Source organism: Betta splendens, chromosome 6 (genome assembly GCF_900634795.4).
Source record: "Betta splendens chromosome 6, fBetSpl5.4, whole genome shotgun sequence".
Lineage (NCBI taxonomy): Eukaryota > Metazoa > Chordata > Actinopteri > Anabantiformes > Osphronemidae > Betta > Betta splendens.
The window spans coordinates 17,572,036-17,594,714 of NC_040886.2; the positions used below are offsets into that span (position 1 = coordinate 17,572,036).

The window sequence follows — 22,679 nt, forward strand, 5'->3', positions numbered from 1 at the left end:
CCCTGCCTCAGGTCTGCTGGGGCCCGAGGCTCCGGGCCTCTAGAGTTTCCTCAGCAGCTAACTTTATCCCTCAGCCTCCTGGGGAATGTGGGGAGACGCCTCGCGGATTATTTCTGGATCATGTGACTTCACCAGATTCCCCTTAAAAAAGGAGCGTTTCTTTCTCTCCTCCGTCAGTCTGATTTAAAACTGAACAGCCTTTATCAAGAACAGTATTAAATACAACCTGTGTCAATCTCCCATTTAAGATATGAAAAAACAGTAATTTAATTTAAAGTAAAAGAAAAAAATTAAGAATAAAGAATCTAATATCTGCAGCTGCTGGTGACAGTGATGACGATGAAGAAGATGATGTTGAAAATGAAACATGACACTGCAGCCTAGTTTTGAACAGGTAACATGGCCCTTTTATTTAATTGTTTTATTTAGTTTTATTTAATGCTGAAAAAAGTGTCAGATAAGAAATAGATTGACAACTGCTAAATTGACGAATATTGAGCAACTAGAAGAAAACCCACACAGGCAGATAAAGAGGAGCTCACACTAACGTTGGGTCCTGAGGGGTCAGAGGTCAGAGGGCACGACGCCGTCATACTTCACCAATACGTCTCTAAAGTGACACTGATATTTCCAGTGAAGCTGCTGAAAGCTGATGGTTTTTGCAGGTGCTCCCAGTGTTGGTAGATGACGGCTGTGGACTGTAGGGGGCGTGTTGGTTCTGGGTTTCAGCTCTGACCCAAAGACTCAGCTCAGGCTGAGTTGGGACGACGTGAGACCCAGAGTTGTTTCATTTTACTGTTTGTGTTTTGTGTTGAAGAAGAAACGAGCATAAAGAAATGTGATGTTTTGTCCACGGATGTCTGATAGAGGCAAATACTGAGTAAATACCAACCAAAGTGAGCCAGTGACACGTCAGAAGGTTCCACAGCTGATTTTATTGGCAAGTATAGAAATCCGCAGATTTACTGAAGTCAACCCTGAAGCATTTTAGTCCATTTCTCTGTTTCCATTTAACTAATAGCTAGGATAAGAAAAGACTTCAGCCTTGCAGATGAGCAGAGCCTGGGCTCAAGGACCTCCTGGATGGTTCTGTCCGTCTCAGGTTCTCGGGTTCATCAGGATTTATTCCAGACGTTGACATGAGGTGGTGGTTTCATTCCTGACCTCACGCTCCAAACTCCGGAGCCCTGATGCCTGAACTGCAGGTCATAAATCATGGGCCAGTTATTATTGCAGTATTTGTGATGTTGTGTCTCTTCCTGCTGAGCTGGAATGCATCGTTCTGCTTCTTTAATGAGATGTGGAATCGCTGCTGTGTCGCTGCACGCACGTCCTTCACAGGCACTAAAACTCCTGGTGGGGGCCGTAAAAAGGCCAGACGGACCGAAGCTCATAAAACCCAGGAGAAGGTTCAGATTCAGACACAAACACGCTGTCAGGTTGGTTCAGTTTTCCTTGTTCTGATAATGATTAGTTCTTTAGAATAAAGCATATTTGATTGTAGAGCCAACGTTCCTGCACAGATTGCATGAGACCAAACAGGAACGTCATTATGAATGCATTGCTTTCTGACTCTTATTTTGGTGAGTGCACTTCCTGTTTAGCTCCTTTGGCGTCTCCCAGCTTCACTGATCACACTAATCACTTTCACCTGCGCATCCGCCTCAGAGCACAGAACCTGTTGTCCCTGAGTTCACCGCGTGGGTCCAACCTGGTCAGGTTCCTCTGACCTAAATCCACTGGACCACCTATAGAACATCACGTAACGCCATCAGTGTTGACGCAGACTCTCCGGGAGCTCACTGACGCCCTGATCCCGGTCTGGAAGGAGATTAGACGGGACACCACCTGTCAGCAGCGCGAGGCCAGACACATCCTCAGCTGCTGTGATAACGTTCATGCATCACGACAGTGACTGGTCGTGATCTCCAGCTTCAGCGGCTCGATGCAGAAAGACACGACTCCCCCTCATGTAAATGTGGTCATTAATTACAGAGCATTCAAACTGTTTTCATGATTTTGTGCTTTGATGAATGGAACATTTCATGTTCAGAGCATTTCCAAGACAAAGAAACTGAACTTCTCCTTCATGTCCTGCTGTCAGAGCGTGACCTCGTGTCCTGGACAGGAAGTGAGCAGCTGGAGCATGAAGAGCTGCAGCACATTCAGCTGTTCATCTGCTGTGGGGCTGGTTTTAAACTCAGAGACCAGAGATGCTGCCTCTGCAGCTCCTTCCAGGTCCGTACGTCTTAAAGTTTCCTCTGAGACATGAAACACAACCATCATCATTGTTATTCACCTCAGCTGTCAGTCGTGGTGATGCTGGGCCTGATCAGAGAGGAAACCCAAAACTTCAGCCACACCACAGACGTGTTTTCTCCTGAAGCTGATGACAGCGGAGCGCACAGCTGCGGACAGTACACAGCCTCGGATCTGATCTCTCATCTTCCTTCTCGTCAGCTTGTCTCAAACTGGTTTCAGCATCTTAATCAGCCGTAGAATCTGAAACTCGAGCCTCTGCGGATGTTCTCATTAGAACAAAGCATTTCCTCTGCCAGCGCTGGAGGCGAGGTTCCCATGGTGGAGTGACATGTATCTGCTATGTGATGGTTCTGTCATCATTCTTCTGTCAGCCTGTGGGGAAGAATCCTGACTGGAGCTGGAAAGAGATCCAGAAAACAGATTCAACAAAGTGAAACTAAACAGAACATTCACATTTATGCGTCCACACTAGCAGCCGGAGGCGTCATGTTTATAGGTTATGCCTCGTGAGGACATCTTCACATGGACGAAGATGAACTGATGAGACTCTGGGGGTCAAAGGTCACCTGTATGTCATCCTGTATGTGTCCCATTCTGTCAGACAGCTGGAACAAAGCTCAAACACTCCCCTGAAGAAGCTACTGATATCTAATAAATATTCATCAGGGTTTCAGTGCTTACGGTAAATATTGGGCCTCGTCCAGATGATGGCAGTTTAATAACAGTGTTACAGCCACACCTGGCCGTGATAGAAAAGTGAGACGAGTGGAGACAACCAGCAGCGCATTGCTGTTTTTAACCACACGGAGGTTCACGCAGCAGCGCCATGGTATTAGTTACAGGTCCTGCTGCTGGTGTTCTGCAGGTGTGGTTCAGCGGAGCCCCGAGCGTCTGCCTCTTTGCATCACTCCAGGTAGAAGCGCTGGCGTCAGACGCAGGAGCCCAGAACACGTTGGGGTCGGAGGTCGGCGCTGGCTCCGCTCACGGATCACGGCTCCTCGCTCTGATCTCTCCTCCGCTCAGGGAGCAATGAGCTGTTCTTTCCCAGGAGACCTGGAACTTTAATCCTGCTTTAGCTAAATAAGCAGAGCAGATTTCTTTAACCCGAAACTCTGCTGCTGCAGAAACTGACTCTGTCAATTGTCTGCTCACACATTGTGTCCGTTAACGTTTTGTACACACGGCGCGTTACGGACTGGACTGATGCTGGTTTCCCATCAACGCTGGGCATCAGCAGGTGACCTCCAGCCTCTGAAGGCCAAACACAGCAGCTCAGCTGTTTGCTTTGAGCTTTGAGCGAACCGACAGACTGAGAGTGTTGTTTCACAGCTGATGGATGGAGGTGTTTGTTCTCCAGCGGGGACGGAGCAGTAGATAGTGCTCAGCAGTGAGAACTAGATCCTAGAGGAAACACTGGCATGAAAACTCTCTGTTTAACAGGGTTCTACTGTTTCCCACAAAAATCACTTTAATTTAAAAGGTAAATAAAACAGCAGCAGTTGAAGTGTGTGTGTCCTGTCAGATTAGGAGACATGGGTTTGAACAGAGGTGAAGAGTGACTGCAGATGCGATAAAACCCAGAATAAACTGAGGGTGGCTGTTAAACGTTAGTGTGGAGGTCGTTACAGTACGTCTGCTGGAAAAGGGCAGCTCTGCTTTATGAAGCCATGAATTCACCTCCCAGAAGGCCTCAGCAGCACTCCAGGGGTGAATGGTGATGAGTGGGTTGCCACGGAAACGGCGGCGCGCTGAATACGTGAGGCTCTCTGGGAGGAGCGGCGGAGACAAAGCGGCGCAGCGTGTTTGTCAGCGTGTGAAGAGCAGAGGGAAGGTTCCAAACCTGTGAGCGAGGAACGTGTGGAGCCCAAAGAAAGGAAGGGAACACGGAGGAGGGAACGAACGGAGGGAACGCACAGAGGAGGGGGCGCTGGCACCGCCCCAACGCTAACATGTGCAGCGGCGGCGTCTGTCAGTGATGTGGGACGACGTCGTGGTGCCATAAACATCAAAGACTGTTTGGCATCAGAGAACTTGTCTTCTGTGACACGTCTGACCACAGAACACGTTTCTACTGTGTTCTAGAAACATGAGCTCGAGTAATAATAAGTGATGTGAAGTGAAAAAATGTTGAGGGTTTGATGAAAGCTTCAAACCATTTGGTTTTTCAGACGTTTTAGAATTTTTTTTGCTGATTTAAATATTTGTATATATTATGTATAAATATAACTGTACTTTTGAAGGTAAAGACTTAGAAAACAGATTTAATTTTATGTTTGTTTTCTCAAAAAGAGGTTTTTCTAAATGTGTGTTTTCATTTGGACCCTGGAAGAAGTAGAAGTGAGGTGTCACATACTGTAAAACATTAATACATTTGGGACTTTTCCTACGTTGTTGCAGTTTTTACCAATGACAAACATTCTCTCTCCCTTTGTTACCGTGTTTTCTGCTAATCCTCGGTTTTTGTAATCAGAGGGAGATAGAAATGTCGGGGAGGGGTCCAGTAGTGGATTTGGGGGGGTATCAGCTTTCACTCCCCCTCAGGGAAGAGCGCATGACCCGACATAACGGAGAAAGGCAGAAAGAGAGATGTCGGACTCCGCTGCTCTGAGCCCCTCAATGAAAACCACATGTAGGACGGAGGGAGGGGGAGAGTAATGACTGCAAAGCCAGCCTCCCAGAGAGAGAGAGGGAGAGGTAGAGAGAGAGAGGGAGAGGGAGAGAGAGAGAGAGAGAGAGAAAGAGAGAGAGAGAGAGAGCGAGAGAGAGAGAGAGAGAGAGCGAGCGAGAGCAAGAAAGAGAGAGAGACAGTGAGAGATCAGGAGGGAGAGAGAGAGAAAGAGGGAGAGCGAGAGAGAAAGCGAGAGAGAGAGAGAGAGAGAGAGAGAGCGAGAGAGAGAGCGAGAGAGAGACAGTGAGAGATCAGGAGGGAGAGGAGGCAGTCCAGCGCTAACATTCCCAAGCAGCACCAGAACAGACTAACTGTAACGCTGTCGTGCAGAAGCTGGAGACGAAGACCGGTGATCGGCCGTTTCTACCAGAGAGACGAGGATTTGAAAGTTGAGGAAGACGACGAGACGCCAACATGTCCCACGCTCTGCTGAGGAGGAACTCCAGCAAACAGGGTTTACAGAACCTGATGAGGTACGAGGTCGATGGCTTGGTTTCTGTTGAAGAGTTAATGTTTAAACCAAACACGCTTCAGCTCAGTGAGAAACAGACAAAGAGGTTTCAGCAGCTTCTCCCGTGATTCCAACGTGTGCAGATGAGGACAAAGGGGATTGTTGTCATATTTTGCAGCATGTGTGTTTGTGCTGTAAACTGGAGCACTGGGATTACTGGGAGCCTTTTAGGTCAAACAGGGTTTTGGGAGATTTGGAGGTTCTAAGTCGGCATTAATTAATCATAACAAAGAAATTTACCACACGTTATTTTCTCCGTGATCTCCACTAGTTTGTTGGGAAAACAATGTTAAATCATGTTTAATTAGTTGCAGAATGAGCAGAAAGGAGGCAGGAAATGAGTCCCAGTCGCTCCTGCCTCCAGATCTGGGCCAGGCTGGACGCCAGAGGCTGCTCTGTCCCGGTGAGAGGGGAAGTGGGGCCGCGACCGGCGCCGGAGGTCAGAGGTCACCGGAGCCGCTCTTTGTTTCTGGCACGTCTGCTGGGAGAGATGCTGTTTGTGGCAGCGGCTCGCAGTGAAGTCAGGAACCTGTGACACAACCCGTTGCCGATGGCGACGCCTCCAGCCTGGCTCTTCTTCGTCTGAGTCATTGTTGTGTAGAGGAAAGTTGACGTCGTCGTGCTTTAACCGCGTTTTGACCACAGCGGTTGATGCTGAGCTGAGCTCAGGGCAAATAGACAGATAAGAGATGCATTTGCCTGTTTTAAACGCGTGGTCGTGGTCGGACTCTCGTTCGAGAATCCTGTTGTTTTTCCATTTGCTTCAGCTCTGTGTGGGTTTGTCACACTCTGGTTCCAGCTGTGAGTTATTGCTCCGATTGTGCTGGCGGCGCCGCGCTCAGTCTGGAGGTGCCGCAGTCTGTGATTTCAGCGCGAACTGAGTCACGGCTGCGTGTTTACGAAGCAGATAACAGCTGGAGGAGGCGGCATCGCGCTGATTCAGTCCCACCAGACACAGATGGAGGAGCTGACGTCAGCACCGTCATGATGTGGGCATCGCTGTCTCACATCCATCATCTGCTCCGTCACATGCCGTGATTCATTCTGCGTTTCTATGTCTGGGTGAAGTTTATTATTATGAAATGACGCTGCTGGTTTTCATGAGGAGGTGATTTCGTCGTTACCTGAAAGTCTCTCTCACCGGAGCGTCAGCACAAACGGAGCTAATCTGCTCTAAATCAGCCCTTTCTGGGAGATGTGATGTCATTCAGAGCATACCTGCTGTGACCTCTGACCCCTGAACCCCCCACACACGCTGGGTGTCCTCTGTGTTTACGCTACGGTGAGATAAGAGGCTGAGGAATGTTTGTGGGTGGTGGGAGCTGGTAAATGGAGCAGCTTTCCTGCTTCGCGTCTGAGAACAGAAGACAGAGTTTAACTGTGGATTTATTACATGGGTCCGTGTCTGAAAAGAGCCAAACACGCAGCGTAACTCCCAGTTTACAGTGGGACTTTGTATTTTTGAGCATTCCTGTTCTTTGTTGGAAGATTTGCAGAATGAGAGGCTTTTGTGCAGATTCTGTTTGTGGTTTAGTTTGGACCCGGTCCATCACAACTACAAACAACCAGAGAACAAGCAAAGCTAAAACCAAACATGACAAAACGACCCACAACACGACAGAACCAAGACGTGATGGAAAAATAAAGAAAGACACAAAGAAGCCACGACGGCTGATAACGTGAGCAATTAGAGACCGAAGCCACGAGTGAGTGAGTGTAAGTGAAGCATCGGAGCCTCTGGGGTCCGGTTGGAGGGTGGGACGTTGGTTCTGCCTGTAGAGGCCTGTTCCCTCAGCGCTGCACAGCTTGTGCTCTGAGTGATTAATGATGTGTCACAGAGTTGTGTACCGTGGTGGAACCAGGACTTGGGTAAAGTGCTGGAGCGGTCCCGGCGCCGCAGCAGGTTCTGCTGGGGTTGGAGCGGGCGTCTGGGCGCTCACTGCACGAGTCACGGGCCATTTGTCCTGTGCACGGGGGGCACTCAGCCACAACGGGGGGTGCTGGGACAACTGGGACAACTGGGACAACTGGCGTCTGCCTCCACACATGCAGCCAGACTCCCCACAACCCGTCCGGTGGCTCCTGGCTGAGTCACAGGAGTCAGTGTCTCTGCCCCGACTTGTTCCAGCGCGGCGCTGACTTCATCTTCCCACCGTCCTCGTCTCCTCGGGGCCTGACAGGAAACTGTGATTATTGTGTCATGCAGCCGATGACAGCGTGTGTGCTTACAAAGGAGCAGCTGAGGATTATTCCCTGGAACCTTTTCTTCCTCACTCTCAATGCGTCTTTCACTCTCGTCCTGTCGGACAATAACCTTTAAGCCGGGACAAGTGTGGGCAGATAGAGAGCAGTCGGCGCCGCGTTGGCAGGTGATGGAGCTCGTATCTGCTTCAGGAGCCGCTGTTTGGGCCGTTGCCGTTGGTTACATCTAAATCTGGAGATCACAGAAGTGAAGCGGCCTTTTTTCTGTTTTGCCACGGATTTGTTAGCATTCAGATGTAGATAAGCTGAAGGAAACAGTCAAGGGCTTCTCACACGCTTGTTGTGACAAACCACCTGTTAGTTTGTTACTGAAACCAAACTGAAACTAAATTTAGGCAAATTCATTTTCTTTCAAGGTCTTTTTACTGAAATCTATTTCCTTTAAAAATATACACTTTGCGTGGATTTTGCTAAAAATCTTTCAAACTGAAGAAACTACTTGAATGGATGGAAGCAATGACACCGGGTCTGTTTCTACCTGCAGCACCAGCACCAATCTCATGTTGTTCCTCTACACAGACGTTTACTAGTCAACGGACAGAACACAAAACCAAAGGGCAACACTTCTAAAACGAAACTGATGGACCTGCTGTTTTTCACAGCCTGAAGCTCGACCTCTGTCTTGGTCCTGGTTGGGTCCAGTTGGACCGCGGGTTCTCCTCCTCTGTCCCTTCAGTCATTGTGAACCTTTCGCCCCTTTGGCTTCAGGAACGTCCTGTGTCATCACTTTCGTAATGGATGTGTTGAACTTGTTAGGAAACCGTCGCTCGTTTCCACATTCAGCAGTTCTGCAGCTTTGTCCGTCACAGCTTTGGCAGAAATGAGTCTGAGCTCATAATGAACCACCAACGGCAGCGCTGTCCTGGTCAAATGCAGCCTGACAGCAAACATTTGTGACGGTGTTTGGGGTCCAAACAGCTTCACATTAACATTAGCTTCATGCGTCTGACCTGTTTGAGTTTGTTTTGCCGTCAGAAGTTGCGTACGTGCTTCAACTCACAAACCGAAGGGTCACATGTTCAGCGTAAACACCAGAAAAAGATAAAAGATTGTAATGTGTCTTTTAATGTTAGTTTTTCCTCTCATGGACAAAAATAAACAAATTCTGAAATTTCCTCTTGTCACCACTGTGTTTGTGTGTGTGTGTGTGTGTGTGTGTGTGTGTGTGTGTGTGTGTGTGTGTGTGTGTGTGTGTGTGTGTGTGTGTGTGTGTGTGTGTGTGTGTGTGTGTGTGTGTATATTTGTTGTTTTTCCTGAAACCGGATTTGAGGACACAGACGAGCTTCACTTTGTGCTGATATAAACACAGGAAGGATGATGAGGTGACGACGCTGTAGCTTGAACCTGTGAGAATCAGTAGATCCAGGAAGTGGAACATTTTATCTGTCATGATAGCGAGGGTCAGAGGTCACAGGCTTCACCCATCCGTAGGAACAGATAGGTGCTGGAGGCATTAGGGCGCCATTAGTGACCCTGAAGCCCAGCGTGGGTTTAGTAACTCGACTCCTGAGCACCACATGGAGCTTATTGGCCTGTTAGACCTCCAGATGTTCACAATAACCCTAAACACAGACCACACAGCTGATGACCTGCTCAGGCCCAACGGTTTAAAGTCCTGATTCTGGATACAGCCGCCATCACTTCCATGGCGTCACCGACTGATGTGTTGTTATGAGAAGCTGGAAGCGTCATGATGAGACACTGTGGGACCTTTGAATAAACATGGGACATGAGAGTTTTGGAGACACTGGGCTTTAGTCTGGTGGTGCTCGTTCGGCTCGTCTGTTAATAAATACAGAAGAACAGCGTTTATAATAAATACAGAGACGTCATGTGGACATGAGGTGAAGAGCGTCAGTGTTTATCCTGCAGATAAACAGCTGGCGTCAGCTCCCAGTCCACCCAGATGTTCTCCTGGGCCAGAAAGAGAGACGACAATGGGTCAGAAATCCATTGTTCCTCATATGAGAGTCCTTTATTGTTTCCTAACGCTGAGTGGTGAAAGGTGTGGAGCGACAGTAGAACATTTAAAAAGGCTCGTTCTCTCATTGTGGATCTGGCTCTTTAATTTACTTTGTTCAGTTCCAGGATTATTCAGCCTCTTCTGTCCCTCCTTGCTCACCTGTAAACCTCCTCGTCCACAGGCTGACGGCTCAGAGGAGCATCGAGGACGCCGAGGAGGTCGAGAGGGAGCGCCGGCGAAGAGCTCGAGAGAGTTTCCGCCGGCGGAACAGCGGCTCGACGCCCGAAGAGTCGTCTGCAGAGAACGAGACGCTGGCAGTGGAGAAGCTGTGAGTGAAGAGGGTTCAGCGCAGGCCTCAGAGCTGCTCCCTGTTTGAGCCGCGAAGGCTCCTCTGCCACGTTGTGCTGTATTTATCAGGGGAGACCTCAACAATCAGCACTGACTGCTTTATGACCATGCTCTGGTTTTAGTTCAACCTAAAGCTCGGTTTAACAGTAAAAAGCTGTTTAACGTCGTACCACAATGACATCACACCGTGGGTGAATTCCCAGGCAGCGTGATGATGGGAACCCATGAAGTCCCTGAACCATCCGCTCCTATGATCACGAATGTTGGTTACTGGTGCTGTGGCTTCACCCCCCCCCCACACACCCCCCACAGCCTGTAGCTGGGTATTAAACATCTGCTTACATTAAAGAGATGATCCCATTGGGGAAAATGTGCAAACAACCTCTTTGCGGTGTTGTGTTGACGGACACGCAGCTGTCTTCTCATTACGCAGCCAACAAGAATGTTCGGTGCTAAGCGTCTCGGGGGGGAAACCACCGCGTTTCAGACGACTTTTCATTTCACACCCCTAATTACAGCTTCCACCTCCGACACCTTGGCCTCCGTCGCTCCACAGGCTCGGCTGCTCTCAGGCTGCGGTGAACCGAGCTGAGGCAGCTCCTCTGCAGCCTGTGATCCAAGGACGCCGCGCTGCAGGAATGTTGTTTTCAAATGCACTGCTGCTCCATGAGCTGCAGGTCTGTTGAGAGGCCGCCGGCCCCGGGCCCCGGCCAGGGGCCGCTGGCCGCCGGCCCCGGGCCCTGGGCCCCGTCCAGGGGCCGCTGGCTGCCGGCCCCGGGCCCCGTCCAGGGGCTGAAGGCCCTGGTCTGCTTGGTGACATGTTGCAGTTACTGCAGCTCAGTCTGCAGTGGACGCTCAGAACCACATCACCGCTCACGTATCACAGCCTCCGTGTCGTCCCGGTCGAACACACAGAAACACGAGCTGTCGTTAAAGCTGATGAGTTTCTCCCGTCGTGCAGTCGAGGCCTCAACAGATCGGCCGAGCGTCTTAATCATCTGAGGAATGCTGAGTGAATTCCTGTCTGCCAGCTCCTAGAAACACTAAACACACTTTGATGACTTTTAATCAGCGGGGGTCGAGGCTGGTCTCACTGTTTAACGACCATCCAGCATCACGGTCATTAATAATTATCACTTACAGCCACAATGAAACCATAAAAAGCAGCAAACCTGGAGTGACAGTGTTCATGGGAGAAGAACGTGTGCAGAGGAAAGCAGCTGTAAAGCAGTGAAATCAAATACAAATCCACTGTGGCTGAATGGGTGAAAAGCTATTCTCCTTTTTAAACCACGGATATGAAACCGTTTCCAACCTGTCACACCTGAAACACTTCACTGATTAATAAACTGTGTGAAACCCGAACACAGACCACCTGTAAATGTTCCAGCGCAGGTTTGTGGCCAGTTTCCACTTTTTCCAGCTGAAGCGGACGCTGCTCATTGTTTGCTCAGCGCCTGCAGACGGAGCTTCACAGACGCCAGTCACACGCTCCAGGTGTTAAACTGGGACTAGAACTGGTGAAAGCGTCAGTCTGCACATCTTCACAGCCACTGTCGTGTCCAAATATTTGGCTGTGGATTAAGTGCTGAGCTCCGTTGTTGCTACAAACCCAACAGCTTGTGTTTACTGAAGCGCTGAAAGCCTTGTTACAGAAATCACCTAATGCTTTTTGATGAGAACAAACCTGGCTCTCACAGACCAGCTCAGTTTTACCCTCCACAGAGTTGAACACGTGCCCAAACTGTGTTGGATCAGGATCTATACAGTAAAATACAGTTCACAGGTTCTGGTTCTGGTCCAGATAGGTTTAGGCTGACTCGTCTTTTTTGCCTCCTGCCTCCAGGTACAGCGGTGACCTGAAGCCCAGCTGCTCTCCATCCCTGGAGGAAGACGAGGGCTTCAGCGACTGGACTCAGCGCAGAGAGAGACGGCGGCAGCAGCGCCTGCAGGAGCTCAGCCAGGGAGGCGAGGAAGAGGAGGAAGAGGAGGACGGCATCAACAAACCCATCAAGACCACTCAGGCTTCCTTCACGTCCTCCGGTCCGTTCCTGAGACAGCAGCAGCAGCAGGAGGAAGAGGGAGAGGAAGAGGAAGAGGGGTGGGCGATCCGAGCTGCGAGGGAGAGGAAGGAAAGAGAGGAGGAAGAGGAGAAGAGGAAGCAGGAGATGAAGTCAGAGGTAACAACAGTTTGAATGAACTCAGAAACGGGTTTAAAGGCTCAACTCTCACTGTGAACATTTCATGTGTAGGTGGAGAAAAGAAAAGAAGTCAAAGTTTCATACACGTCCAAGGTTTTCCTTCACCAAGAGCCAAAACACGACACCAATGGAGCCGCAAGCAACCAGGAAGTGACATCACACGTCAACAGGACGAGAACATCCACCAGGTGCGTGAAGTCCAGGTTCCGAGTGAACAGATTGAGCGCTCGGGTTTTTAATTTCCGTTCCCTCCGTGTTCACAGCAGAACCACGGAGCCGGAGGAGTCGCAGGCCATCCTGGAGACGGAGCAGCGCCTGGACAAGATCCGGAGGAGCCTCCAGGCGAAGGAGAGCCAGGAGATGGAGCAGCTGAGGCAGCGGCAGCTGGAGGCCGAGCAGGAGCTGGAGACGCTGCAGAGGAGGAGGGAGCAGCGGCGCCGCCTCCGCGAGGAAGAGGAGCGCCGCAGGGAGGAAGAGGAGCAGCAGCGTCTGGCCAAAGAGGAGGTGACTGCGGTTCAGAACACTGCCGGGCCGAGCCACGCAGTCCGGTGCTGAACAGTGTGTTCTGACTCAGGAGGAGAGGAGGCGGATGAAGGAGGACATCGAGAGGAGGAGGATGGAGGCGGCAGAGAGGATGAAGAGCCTGAGCACAAGCAGCGTGGATGGAGACGAGGCCTTCAGTCCCATCAGCCCCAAAGCGCCAACGCACAAGGTGAGGAACACCTGCTGAAGGCTCACCTGCAGCCGCTTCAGAGAAGGACGGACGCACAAAGTCTGTTTGTACATACAACAAATGACTAATGACAAATGTGTGTGTTGCCTTCACAGCCGAGACTCGGCCTCCGCTTGTAAGTTCTGTGTGTTATTGTGACAGACGCATGTTGTGACCAACACGTGTGCGTGTGTGTGTGTGTGTATGTGTGTGTGTGTGTGTGTGTGTGTGTGTGTGTGTGTGTGTGTGTGTGTGTGTGTGTGTGTGTGTGAATCCACCTGTGTGTGTGTGTGTGTGTGTGTGTGTGTGTGTGTGTGTGTGTGTGTGTGTGTGTGTGTGTGTGTGTGTGTGTGTGTGTGTGTGTGTGTGCAGCAGTAACTGCTCTGACCGGTCCCTTGAGCAGTCAGCGTGTCGACGTGCATGACACTGCATGCGGGCTCTGTTTAAACTGAGCGTTTCCACTTTAGCCGAGGAAGTGGGGAGGAAGAGATTCAGGCTGGAAATGCTGAACTGGATTAAACTGGTCACTTTCTCCCCGTGAGACGAATAAAATGACATTTACCAAAAGAAAGAGGAAAAAAAAGTCCTGCACAAATATTAATTATTTTCCTTCATCTCCACTTTTTCGAACCTTATGTGTGACACATCTTAAACACATTTGTAATGTGGTGCAGTTCAACGTGTGATTCACTCAAACCAGTAAATACATCTGTGTTTGGTCAAATACAGCTCAGTATTTTATTGTATTTCTGTTTTATGTTTAAAGAAGAGAATCCAAAACGGACGCAAAAAGCCAGCGTGCAGCAACAATGGGCTTCATTACAACAGGCTGAGAACTGCGCGTCTTGTTCCCATCAGAGCCGCTCTGATGACTCACGCTCCGTGATGAGGACCAGGCTCTGCTGGTTCGGGGCAGAGTTGTGAACAAGCCGAGCTTTAATTAACGCACGAGGAAAACCTCCCGCGCTCCTTCACAACATGACCTCAGACTTCTTCTTTTCCAGATCTCAGAGAGAACGGAGTCCCTGAACCGCTCGCTCAAGAAAAGGTGAATGTGCTCATCGCTTCAACGTCTAGAGTTTAAGGCCTGAGGAGGTGGATGTGTGGACTCTGGCGTCTTTGCTCCTTTCTCTGCGTCATGTCATTGTTTGAGGCTAGTTTGCGTTCATCAGTGAAACACCTGAAACGGAGCAGCAGAACCGAGCGCTGCTGGCGGAGCCGAGCAGCAGTTCTCCTGAATGCGCTTTTGATGAATCAGTTTCACAGCGTCTTCAAATCTTATGTGAAGCTGGAACGCGGCCACGCGTTGCATCTGATAAACGGCTGGCATTCGTGTGGTCGATGGTCGGGACAGGTCATGACTGACTGCTTGTTTTAGGCCGTGGTGTTTCCTGCAGCCCGTCTGCTGATGGAGAGGGCTGAGGGGACCTCTGCACCTCTGAACCGGCTCCTCAGCTGTGATTTATGGCTGTGCAGCTGCAGCAGGAGGCTCAGCGCCGCTCACAGCAGGGGGCAGGTCTCTGTAGATGCTTTAGTCTGGACTGATCCTATGGAAAGTCAATGTTTATTGTGTCACGGTTGCTAACGGGGAGGAGGGGGATCAGCAGCCCATCAACGCTGCTGTGTCGGCTTGTTGTATGGACGGGTGTGACTGGTTCACACCGGATCAGGTGCTCCTTGGGTTTTAAAGAGGGTTTTATTGGAGGTAGTGGGTCCCTCAGCGGCTCATTAATGAATGATGTCGTTCCAGCTGCTGTTCACCATCAGGTGTGAATCTGCTTTTCAACAGAGCAGCTGCAGCTCGAATGAATCAGGCAATAAAAGACGTTTCCTCCCGTGCTGTGAGCGATGACGCCATCCTGCAGCAAAGCTCCCACTGAGCTGGAAGAGGAAAAGTCAGAGGAGACAGTTGGTTGTTGGGGAAAGTGTTTGGAGTCATGTCCATAGACGCCTGAAAACTTACAGGCAACTGAAGGAGTGTAAATGTATCTGATGTTGCTGTATTTTTAAGTTTTAATGAATATAGCAATTTCCCCATTGGACAAATAAAGATTTTCTATTATCATCGAGAATCAAAACATCACAAACACCAGCCGCCTTTTCCCAGTTTTTACCAGTTGATTGTTGATGTAGCTCTAGAAAGTACTTTTATTTTCTTGAACGATAATTAAGATAAAATGAATAACAAAATAAGAAGTTCACAATTTGACATCTTGTACCTGACAATATAACAGAATATAGAAGCATTACATTGAATGCATCACTATTCCTTTTGTTTGATTGACTCAGTAACAGCTTTAAGAAGATGCAGCCTTTGCTCCTGACAGCGAAGATCGACGACAAGCTGGAGCAGTACGCGCACGCCGTGGAGGTGAGCCCCGTTTGATCAGCACCACGCTCATGTTCACGTCACATCTGCACACCTCAGACACACCATTAGAACCAACTCTAACATCCCTGCGTCTCCCTGAACGTGATGAAATGGAGAAGCAGCTCAGACTGTGCTCTGCAGCACCTGGAGGCTGATTTCACCACTCGGCATGTGATGTACGGTTGTTCCTTCCTGTTTTCACTCTCCACCTCGGGCAGTTCCCAGGCTGATTAACAGCACAGTGAATGACCCGAGGTTCACGTCAGCAGCTTTATTTATGAAGCACAGTGAGAGAAACGGGTTCCACAGCGTGTGCAACAAAAGACGGAAATGAAAGAAGCCACCAAGTCACAATGGTGCCATCATTTTTAGTCTAGTGATTCAGTATTTCATTCTTTAAAATGTTACAGGGCACGGCTGTTTCTAAAGAATAAAAATAGTAATACCAGTTAGAAAACGATTCATATTAAGGGGGAACAGCTCAACTCATGGAATTTTTTCATAGTTTACCTTGTGAAACAGCCTGCAGTAACAGACGTGTCACTGTGCAGAACTCTCAGGAAGCGCGGGCAGTGAAGGCATCGCTGACTGATCTGCCCAGTTCACCCGAGGTCGCCTCCAAGAAGAACCTGTTTGAAGCTGGAGAGGCCTGGAACCAGAGCCCCACGAAGCCCCCGACCTGCAAGGTGAGGAAAGGACGAGTGACCTGGTCACTGCGGCCGACGACCTCCATGGAGCCGTCACGGTCGCGTCTAACGCTTGTTCCTTTGTTTCTCCTGCACCAGGACGCTGAGGGTCTGAAGGTGGGTGTAGCCGGCCTCATCACTCAGTGGGTGAAGGGCCCCTCAGACACCGGCCGACAGCCTCTCTGCAGGCCAGCGGTGAGACACACCAGCCTCCAGTGCTGGGCTGGGTTTCGTTAGGAACACTTGGTTTATCGCATCATATCATGAGATGCACTAAACTCTGTCTGGGTACTGACCGTCAGGATGTGAAGCCTGGTGACGTGATGCAGAAGAAGAACATGTGGGAGATCATAGGAGATTCATCGGGGCGGCCGGGACAAGGAGCCAAGGTCAGGTCACATGAATGGGGAAATATTTATCACTTGTGGTAATTTAATCATTGCACATTTATGCAGAGAGACGCATGAAAGCAAGCAACATGCATGCGTGATCTCCTGATCCCAGAAGCTCACAATCCACCCCTGCCTCCAGGTGAACACTGGACTTGGTGTGGTCTGGTTCAGGTCGACTCCAGAACTTTCAACTGGAGAATGTTTTTCTTTTATTTACAGTAAAATTAATCTGAGATATTGTTATGTGTTTGTTAGACGAGGTCAAAAGTTCCCTGAGCGTTTTCTTGACCAGCTCCAAACGGATGTTGCATTTTGTGTCTTCAGGGCTCAGCTGGTGGGAAAAAGTACAAATTTGTGGTCACTGGTCACGGTAAATACGAGAAGATCCCTGTGGACGACGAGAGCGGAGGCGAATACACAAATGGAAAGTCTGGTAAGACGACGGAGGCTCGAGGGTGTGGAGACGGGCCGTGAGCTGGTTTCTGATGCGTCCGAACCGCTCAGGGGCATGTTTTCTATTTAGATTATGACCATGTGCTTCAGCTGAAGCCTGAATGAAGACTATCAGAAAATGGTTGCTGTGTTTCAACCAACCTTTATTTTCAGCACCTTTGGTTGAAGAAGAGTTCTTCACATACGGAAAAACAAAATGAATAAAATTCTCAAGTATTTCGTGTGATGATTGTAGGTTACTCACATGTTGGCAACTGTTTCCTTCCGGTAAACAGTTTGTTTAGTCTGGTGTCTGGCTGCATTCGACCTCTTCTCAAACTGTCTTTGTACATTTGAAGAAACAGTTTGTGACCTTTAAATCTCTCACAGAGAAGTAAAGAATCAACACAGGTCAGTGGAAATTACCCTAAATATGATTTGCATGAATTCAAACAATGAATCCCCGAGCCATAGTGAAGCCAGAACGCTCCTCCGCACGATCCAGTGGAAATGAAACTACGTTTCAACACCAGATTTTTAGCCTAATTTTAGTCTTTTTTCAGCCGAATACTAAATTTAGTGTGAACATACAAAATGAGCAAATAACAAAGCCTGAAATTACTGAAAACATTGTCAGGGCTTTAATTTGATGTGAAGTGTGAATGACTTTAAGACAAATGTAGCTAAAACGTTTTAAGCTAATCCACAAAATACAAACGTAAAAATCCAGACAACCAGTCACACAAATGCAACACGAGGCATTTGTCAAGTATAAAGTTCAGTCCAAGTTTCTACAACACTACAACTGTAACTGGTCTAACACAGACTAAGATAGACCTGACCTGTACATGAGTTCTGCTAAGTTGTCTGTACATTGAACATGTATCTCTCTTTATCTTTTTTTCAATTTTTTTTTATCTTTACACTTCACAATAGCTTAACTATTAATAAATCCTCTAGCTGTCCGATTAAAGTCTTTTGGTTCCTCGTCTTTACCTTTCCGCCCAATCAGACCCATTTCAAACACAGTTGAAATTTTTGTCACCGGCCTCGATGCTGCTTCTCGTAACTTTTTAGCATCAAACTTTGGACTGAAAAGCAGCACAGGCAGCCGATATGCAAATGACGGTATCTCCTTCAACTCCCCCTTGATCTCCTCATTCTGCTTCTCCTCCTCACTTTTATTTAACTCAATTTGATACATGATGTTCTCCTTGGTAGAGAACATTTGGAAGAGGACAGCGTCCCACATCTTTGTAGCTTTGGGAGCGTCCTTGGTTTGGTTCTCATCCTGAGCGTCAAGCTTGTGGACGACCTCGTCTCCCTTTGTCACCTTGTTCTGGTCCTGGCCTGTGGCCTCTATCACAGGTCCAGTCTCAGCATCTGGAAATTTGGGCTCCTCCTGCTCCACCACCATGTGCTTTTTGAGACGAGACCAACCGCTCGTTTTAGATTTCATTTCCTTGGGCTTTTGTAGGACTTTCAGAACCGGCTCAGCTGTTGGACGAGATTCGCCAGCCTCCTTTATCTCAGGTGCAGCTTTGTCTTTGCTTTCTGCTGGTTCAGGAACAGGCGCTGTAGCAGACCTTGGCTCTGCAGGTTTACTCTCGGGGGAAGCGATCGACTCTGCAGGTGGAGGTTTGCTTTTGCCTAAAAGTTTTCTTACTGCCTTCAGAGGATCTTGGTCGGGACCTTGAGGCAGCGTTGGTTTTGTTTCAGGGGTTTGGGTATTTAGTTTGGTGACTCCTTGAACTGATGTTTCTGCTTTTTGGTTCTCAGGAGTTTTTACCTCTGCTGTTGGAGCTTCAGCCTTCGGCATTTCATGAACATAAACTTTTTCTTGTTTTACTGGAACCTGGTTAGATGATACACTCTGGTCTGGTGGTAACTTTGCATCTGACACATCAGAAGAAACAATAATCATAGGGATTGAAGCAGTGATTGAAGCCTTCTCATCTACAGTGTCCTTAAAGGTTTCTGTAGCTTTAGACTCCTTTGCTGTAGAAGGTAATTTTACAGGTGGTTCCTGAGCAAATGTTTTACATTCGACTGATTCCTCTGTTACAACTTTAACCTCCTCTAATTGAGTTGAGCCAGAGATTCCAAATGCTGGAGTGTAGGTTTTGATTCCACCAAAAGCAGCATATTCAGCCGGTGTCAATCCACGATAGCCTGACTTTGACTTGGTAGCTACTTGATTTGGAGTTTTAGGTCTCTGAAAAACTACAGGAGATGCACTAGTCGGTGTCTTTGGTCTTTTATACCCAGGTGAGGCGGTCATGAGTCGATTTGCCTCATATGTTGGAGTCATAGGCCTTTGATAGCTATGAGAAGACTTTGCTAATGTTACTGGCTCCGCTGTTGTAGGTTTAAGTCCCTGAGAGCCAGTTGCAGCCCCTAGGATCTCTTCTCTTATTAGGTCAGGCTCTGACTTTGCCTGCAGTGAGCTTTCCTGTTGGATTGGTTTCGCTATAGATGTTAAATCCAAATGAGTGTCTCCATTAGGTAACGTTTCAGGCTTTGTGTTTGACCTCTCTGAGTCTGGAGTGATTGGTGACACTGAAAACAGGAGGGGATTGGGTTTTGAGATTTCAAACACAGGTGTTGTAGCTCTCGTCACATGATATGCTGGGGTTTTAGGTCGTCCTAAGGAAGCTCGTAATGATTGGAACTCGTAGGTAGGTGTTTTGACTATGGGTTCAGCTGTTAGGGTGGTTCCCTTGGCTTCGGCTGTTGGGGTGGTTCTCTTTAGTTCGGCTGTTGGAGTGGTTCTCTTGACCTCGACTGTTGGGGTGGTTCTCTTGACTTCGGCTGTTGGAGTGGTTCTCTTGAGTTCGGCTGTTGGGGGGGTTCTCTTGAGTTCGGCTGTTGGAGTGTTTTTCTTGAGTTCGGCTGTTGGGGTGGTTCTCTTGACTTCGGCTGTTGGGGTGGTTCTCTTGACTTCGGCTGTTGGGGTGGTTCTCTTGATTGAAGGTGTTGGTGTCAATCGCTTGATTTCAGTGTCTGTGCCCAATAAAGGGGATGGAGATAATGGTGTTGTACCCTTTCTGTTCTCATTTGTAAGATCTTTTGTTTCCATTGGTATTTTACTTTGGGGTATGATGACACCAATAGAGGTTAATCCAGATGTGTCATACACCGGTGGGGTCCTGGATATCTCATAGTATGATGTAGTTGCTGTGTACATCGTAATCTGAGGTACATCAAACATTGGCCTGGGGGATCTTGAGGGTTCGGTTGCTTTGAATGTTGGACGTGGACTTTTGGGTTTGACAAACAATGTCAACACAGTCAGAGGGCGAGTAGATTGTCTTGGTGCTGCTGTAAATGGAGTTGGACCGAGGTAAGGAGTTGGGGCTGGACTTACAGGTTTTAGACCAGCATGATTTTCAAAAAATGTGCCTAAAGCTGGGTCCTTCACCTTGGATGGAACTGTTGTCTCAGGCAGTGGAGAAACTGATATTTGGGGGACCACTGGCTGGACCACTGGGCCTGAAACAGTGGTAACTTGCTGTGGGTATGATGGCATGGCCACTGTCTGAGGCGAGAACCGTGTTCCCCTGCCATAAGCTGCTCGTTGTGGATAAGGCGAAGCCACATGCTGATACAGCGGCCTGATGCTGTACCGGGGAGGCTGCTGGATGCCATGGAAGCTGGATGCACCCACTGGGGTCTGGGGAGGTGTGGAGTGGTCACTGTGCTCAAGGTCAGGGCTTGCTTCATTTACAGGGGAAAGACTTGAGCGGAAAGGTGCAGCAGACTGAGATGCCTGAGCAGAGGCCTTTTTCTTGGCAGTTCTCTTAAGCAGCTTCTGAAGCCGAACATTGTCTTTTCCAGGCTTGGGCAGCAGGGGAGGAGGGAACTGCTGGGAAAACTGGGAGACGGAACTATAAGCGACAGCCATGAGTGCTTCAGCACCCTGTTGAGGAAAAAAAAAGGATGTTAGAGTTACAGGGAGGGTGCTGTTTTACTTGGCCCATCTATTTAACCAACATGTGAAAATGATTCATTCTGATTAATGTGTGAAAGGCTTAAAGTTTATAATAAGCGAAAACTTATATAAGTTTAATTATATAATTATAATTATATTATATAATATAGCATATTATATTATAATTATATAACATAATTGAATGTTCTTGTTTTTTGCAGGTTTATTTCACACTGATTACTAATGTGATTGCATCCATCTTCACCAACAAAACCATCGCTTCACCAAGAGGACATCTGACTCTGTAATAACCCTCAAGTTTTAAATATTTGATCAACAAACTGACAGTAATTGTTTCATTTCCATTTAGATTTTGTATTTTTTTTATTATGTACATATTTGACTGTGAGCTTCATGTTCACTTTTAATTTGTAAGTCTCGTAAATGTTTACATTTCCAAATCATGCACCGCATTGGATTCTCTGATCTGCTCTACATCTGAAAATGCTTGTGACAGTTTAAACTATTGATGACATTGATAATTCAAATAATAAACACTGAGCTGATCATGTACCAAAAATACGTATATCACCAAAACCATAAAAAACGCAAACACCTTTTATGATGACAGATGAGCGACCGTAAACAATCGTCATTTCCTGTGTATGTTTTAGTTTAACTCACTGGTGCCTACAGCTTTATTTTACGTGTAATATGCATTTAACTATGATCTGCTTGTATGTGTTTTTATCCCCTTTCTTAAATAAATTAATTTTCTACTGTAGCTGTCCGTGAATTAAGTTATTCGTTTTCATGTCTAAACATCATAATTAAGGCTCTGTACTGTGATACAGGGGCTATGGTTTAACATACTGCACTAGTTTGTGTGTTTAAGCACAACTAGTGATAAAGGTCTGATTTATTTAAGGGCTGGTTTTAACTGTAAATGGCAACTAAATGTGGTGATAACCTTCAAAACAACAAAATATTTGCCCTTCCACTGGTTAGCATCGCTAACTAGTGGATATATTCATATCTACTGGGGCCTCTGGTGTTTTCACTGAAGACTCAGTAAACAAAGGTGTAAATTAATGACCTAATAAACTAATAAAACAAGATCAAGCTCAACCCACTGATCTGCTGAAGAAGTGAAAAAGTAAGCAACTGATTCATGCAGCAAACCAAAGATCCAACAGTAGTGTAAAGGTGGACTGATCCTGGATGATGTTACCGTCTCACAGCTGATTCTGACATTTCTTCTCAGCCTAATTTTAGTCTGAAGGCAGAAAGGAGGGCAGCCAATCACCTGCTCCTTTTTTAAGGCTCCTGTCTTTTTACAGGCGGCATCACTTTCTTGAAAACAATAAATCACAGTGTTATGATCCTGCTCAGCTTCAGCTGCCTTCATACGATGCTGCTTCTACTCAACAGAGACACTATGAAGGACAAGACGTGAGTGCAGGGCATCTGTTCACCAGCTGAGGCTGGATGATGGTGCAGAGCAGTGACCGGAAACAATACAGTGCCTTCACTAGAACCTGGTACTAAGAGCTTGGAGTCATAGTCACATATAAAAATAACATTCATGATCAGATCCAAGATTTTCTCTCTCTGCCATGAAAATCTGAATGTTAATAAATTTGTGCAGTATTTGATGGGAAGTGTTCAGGATGAGGCCACCATGCTCATCCAGGGTGAACATGGAGGCCTCACAGATGCTCAGGCCAGACTTTACATCACTGTTTTTTATCAGAACTGTAAATATCTGATGACAAACTACACATAACAACCCAGGGACTATTTCAAGGTTCTAAGCTTTGTCACGTCAGGACGCTCTCACGTCTGTTCCCACATAAACACACACGCATATAGAAGTGTACTGCAAAAATATCTGCTGAGGGGCGAGAGTGAATGCAGAGCATCTGACCTCATGATGTAAC

General features: G+C 47.8%; 2 protein-coding genes and 2 long non-coding RNA genes across 6 annotated transcripts; 2 read left to right on the top strand and 2 right to left on the bottom strand.

Moving 5' to 3' along the window:
• Positions 1-898: 898 nt before the first annotated feature.
• Positions 899-3,833, top strand: LOC129604232 (uncharacterized). Its single transcript, XR_008694944.1, has 3 exons — positions 899-1,439; positions 1,669-1,972; positions 2,105-3,833. It is a non-coding gene; the product is annotated as an uncharacterized LOC129604232 (long non-coding RNA).
• Positions 3,834-5,142: 1,309 nt separating this feature from the next.
• lsp1a (lymphocyte specific protein 1 a) lies at positions 5,143-21,523 on the top strand. Of its 3 annotated transcripts, none has more exons than XM_029153682.3 (13): positions 5,143-5,403; positions 9,848-9,994; positions 11,861-12,194; positions 12,267-12,403; positions 12,482-12,719; positions 12,790-12,927; positions 13,932-13,975; positions 15,217-15,298; positions 15,850-15,984; positions 16,084-16,179; positions 16,287-16,373; positions 16,701-16,809; positions 20,961-21,523. In XM_029153682.3, exons 1-13 carry the CDS (start codon positions 5,345-5,347, stop codon positions 20,981-20,983), a joined length of 1,629 nt encoding a protein of 542 aa, XP_029009515.1. In that variant the 5' UTR covers positions 5,143-5,344; the 3' UTR covers positions 20,984-21,523. The 3 variants fall into 3 exon arrangements, with proteins under 3 accessions (XP_029009515.1, XP_055365667.1, XP_029009514.1); XM_055509692.1 differs by having other exon boundaries at positions 5,147-5,403; positions 12,479-12,719; positions 15,223-15,298; XM_029153681.3 differs by having other exon boundaries at positions 5,149-5,403; positions 12,479-12,719.
• LOC129604231 (uncharacterized) lies at positions 14,482-15,949 on the bottom strand. The gene is made up of 2 exons (XR_008694943.1): positions 15,809-15,949; positions 14,482-14,808 (listed from the first exon to the last, which is right to left on the bottom strand). It is a non-coding gene; the product is annotated as an uncharacterized LOC129604231 (long non-coding RNA).
• On the bottom strand, positions 16,956-19,668 carry prr33 (proline rich 33). The gene has a single exon (XM_041071133.2). The coding sequence runs from the start codon at positions 19,117-19,119 to the stop codon at positions 17,746-17,748; it is 1,374 nt and encodes a 457-aa protein (XP_040927067.2). The 5' UTR covers positions 19,120-19,668; the 3' UTR covers positions 16,956-17,745.
• Positions 21,524-22,679: the final 1,156 nt, after the last annotated feature.

What these genes read in the sequence shown, in the direction of transcription:
- lsp1a (XM_029153681.3), top strand. Translation starts at nt 5,345, where the DNA reads ATGTCCCACGCTCTGCTGAGGAGGAACTCCAGCAAACAGGGTTTACAG. An exon ending in AGGACGAGAACATCCACCAG is followed by an intron (nt 12,404 to 12,478) that starts GTGCGTGAAGTC and finishes CCGTGTTCACAG; the next exon opens with CAGAACCACGGAGCCGGAGG. An exon ending in AGCCTCTCTGCAGGCCAGCG is followed by an intron (nt 16,180 to 16,286) that starts GTGAGACACACC and finishes ACTGACCGTCAG; the next exon opens with GATGTGAAGCCTGGTGACGT.
- prr33 (XM_041071133.2), bottom strand. Translation starts at nt 19,119, where the DNA reads ATGACTCCAACATATGAGGCAAATCGACTCATGACCGCCTCACCTGGG.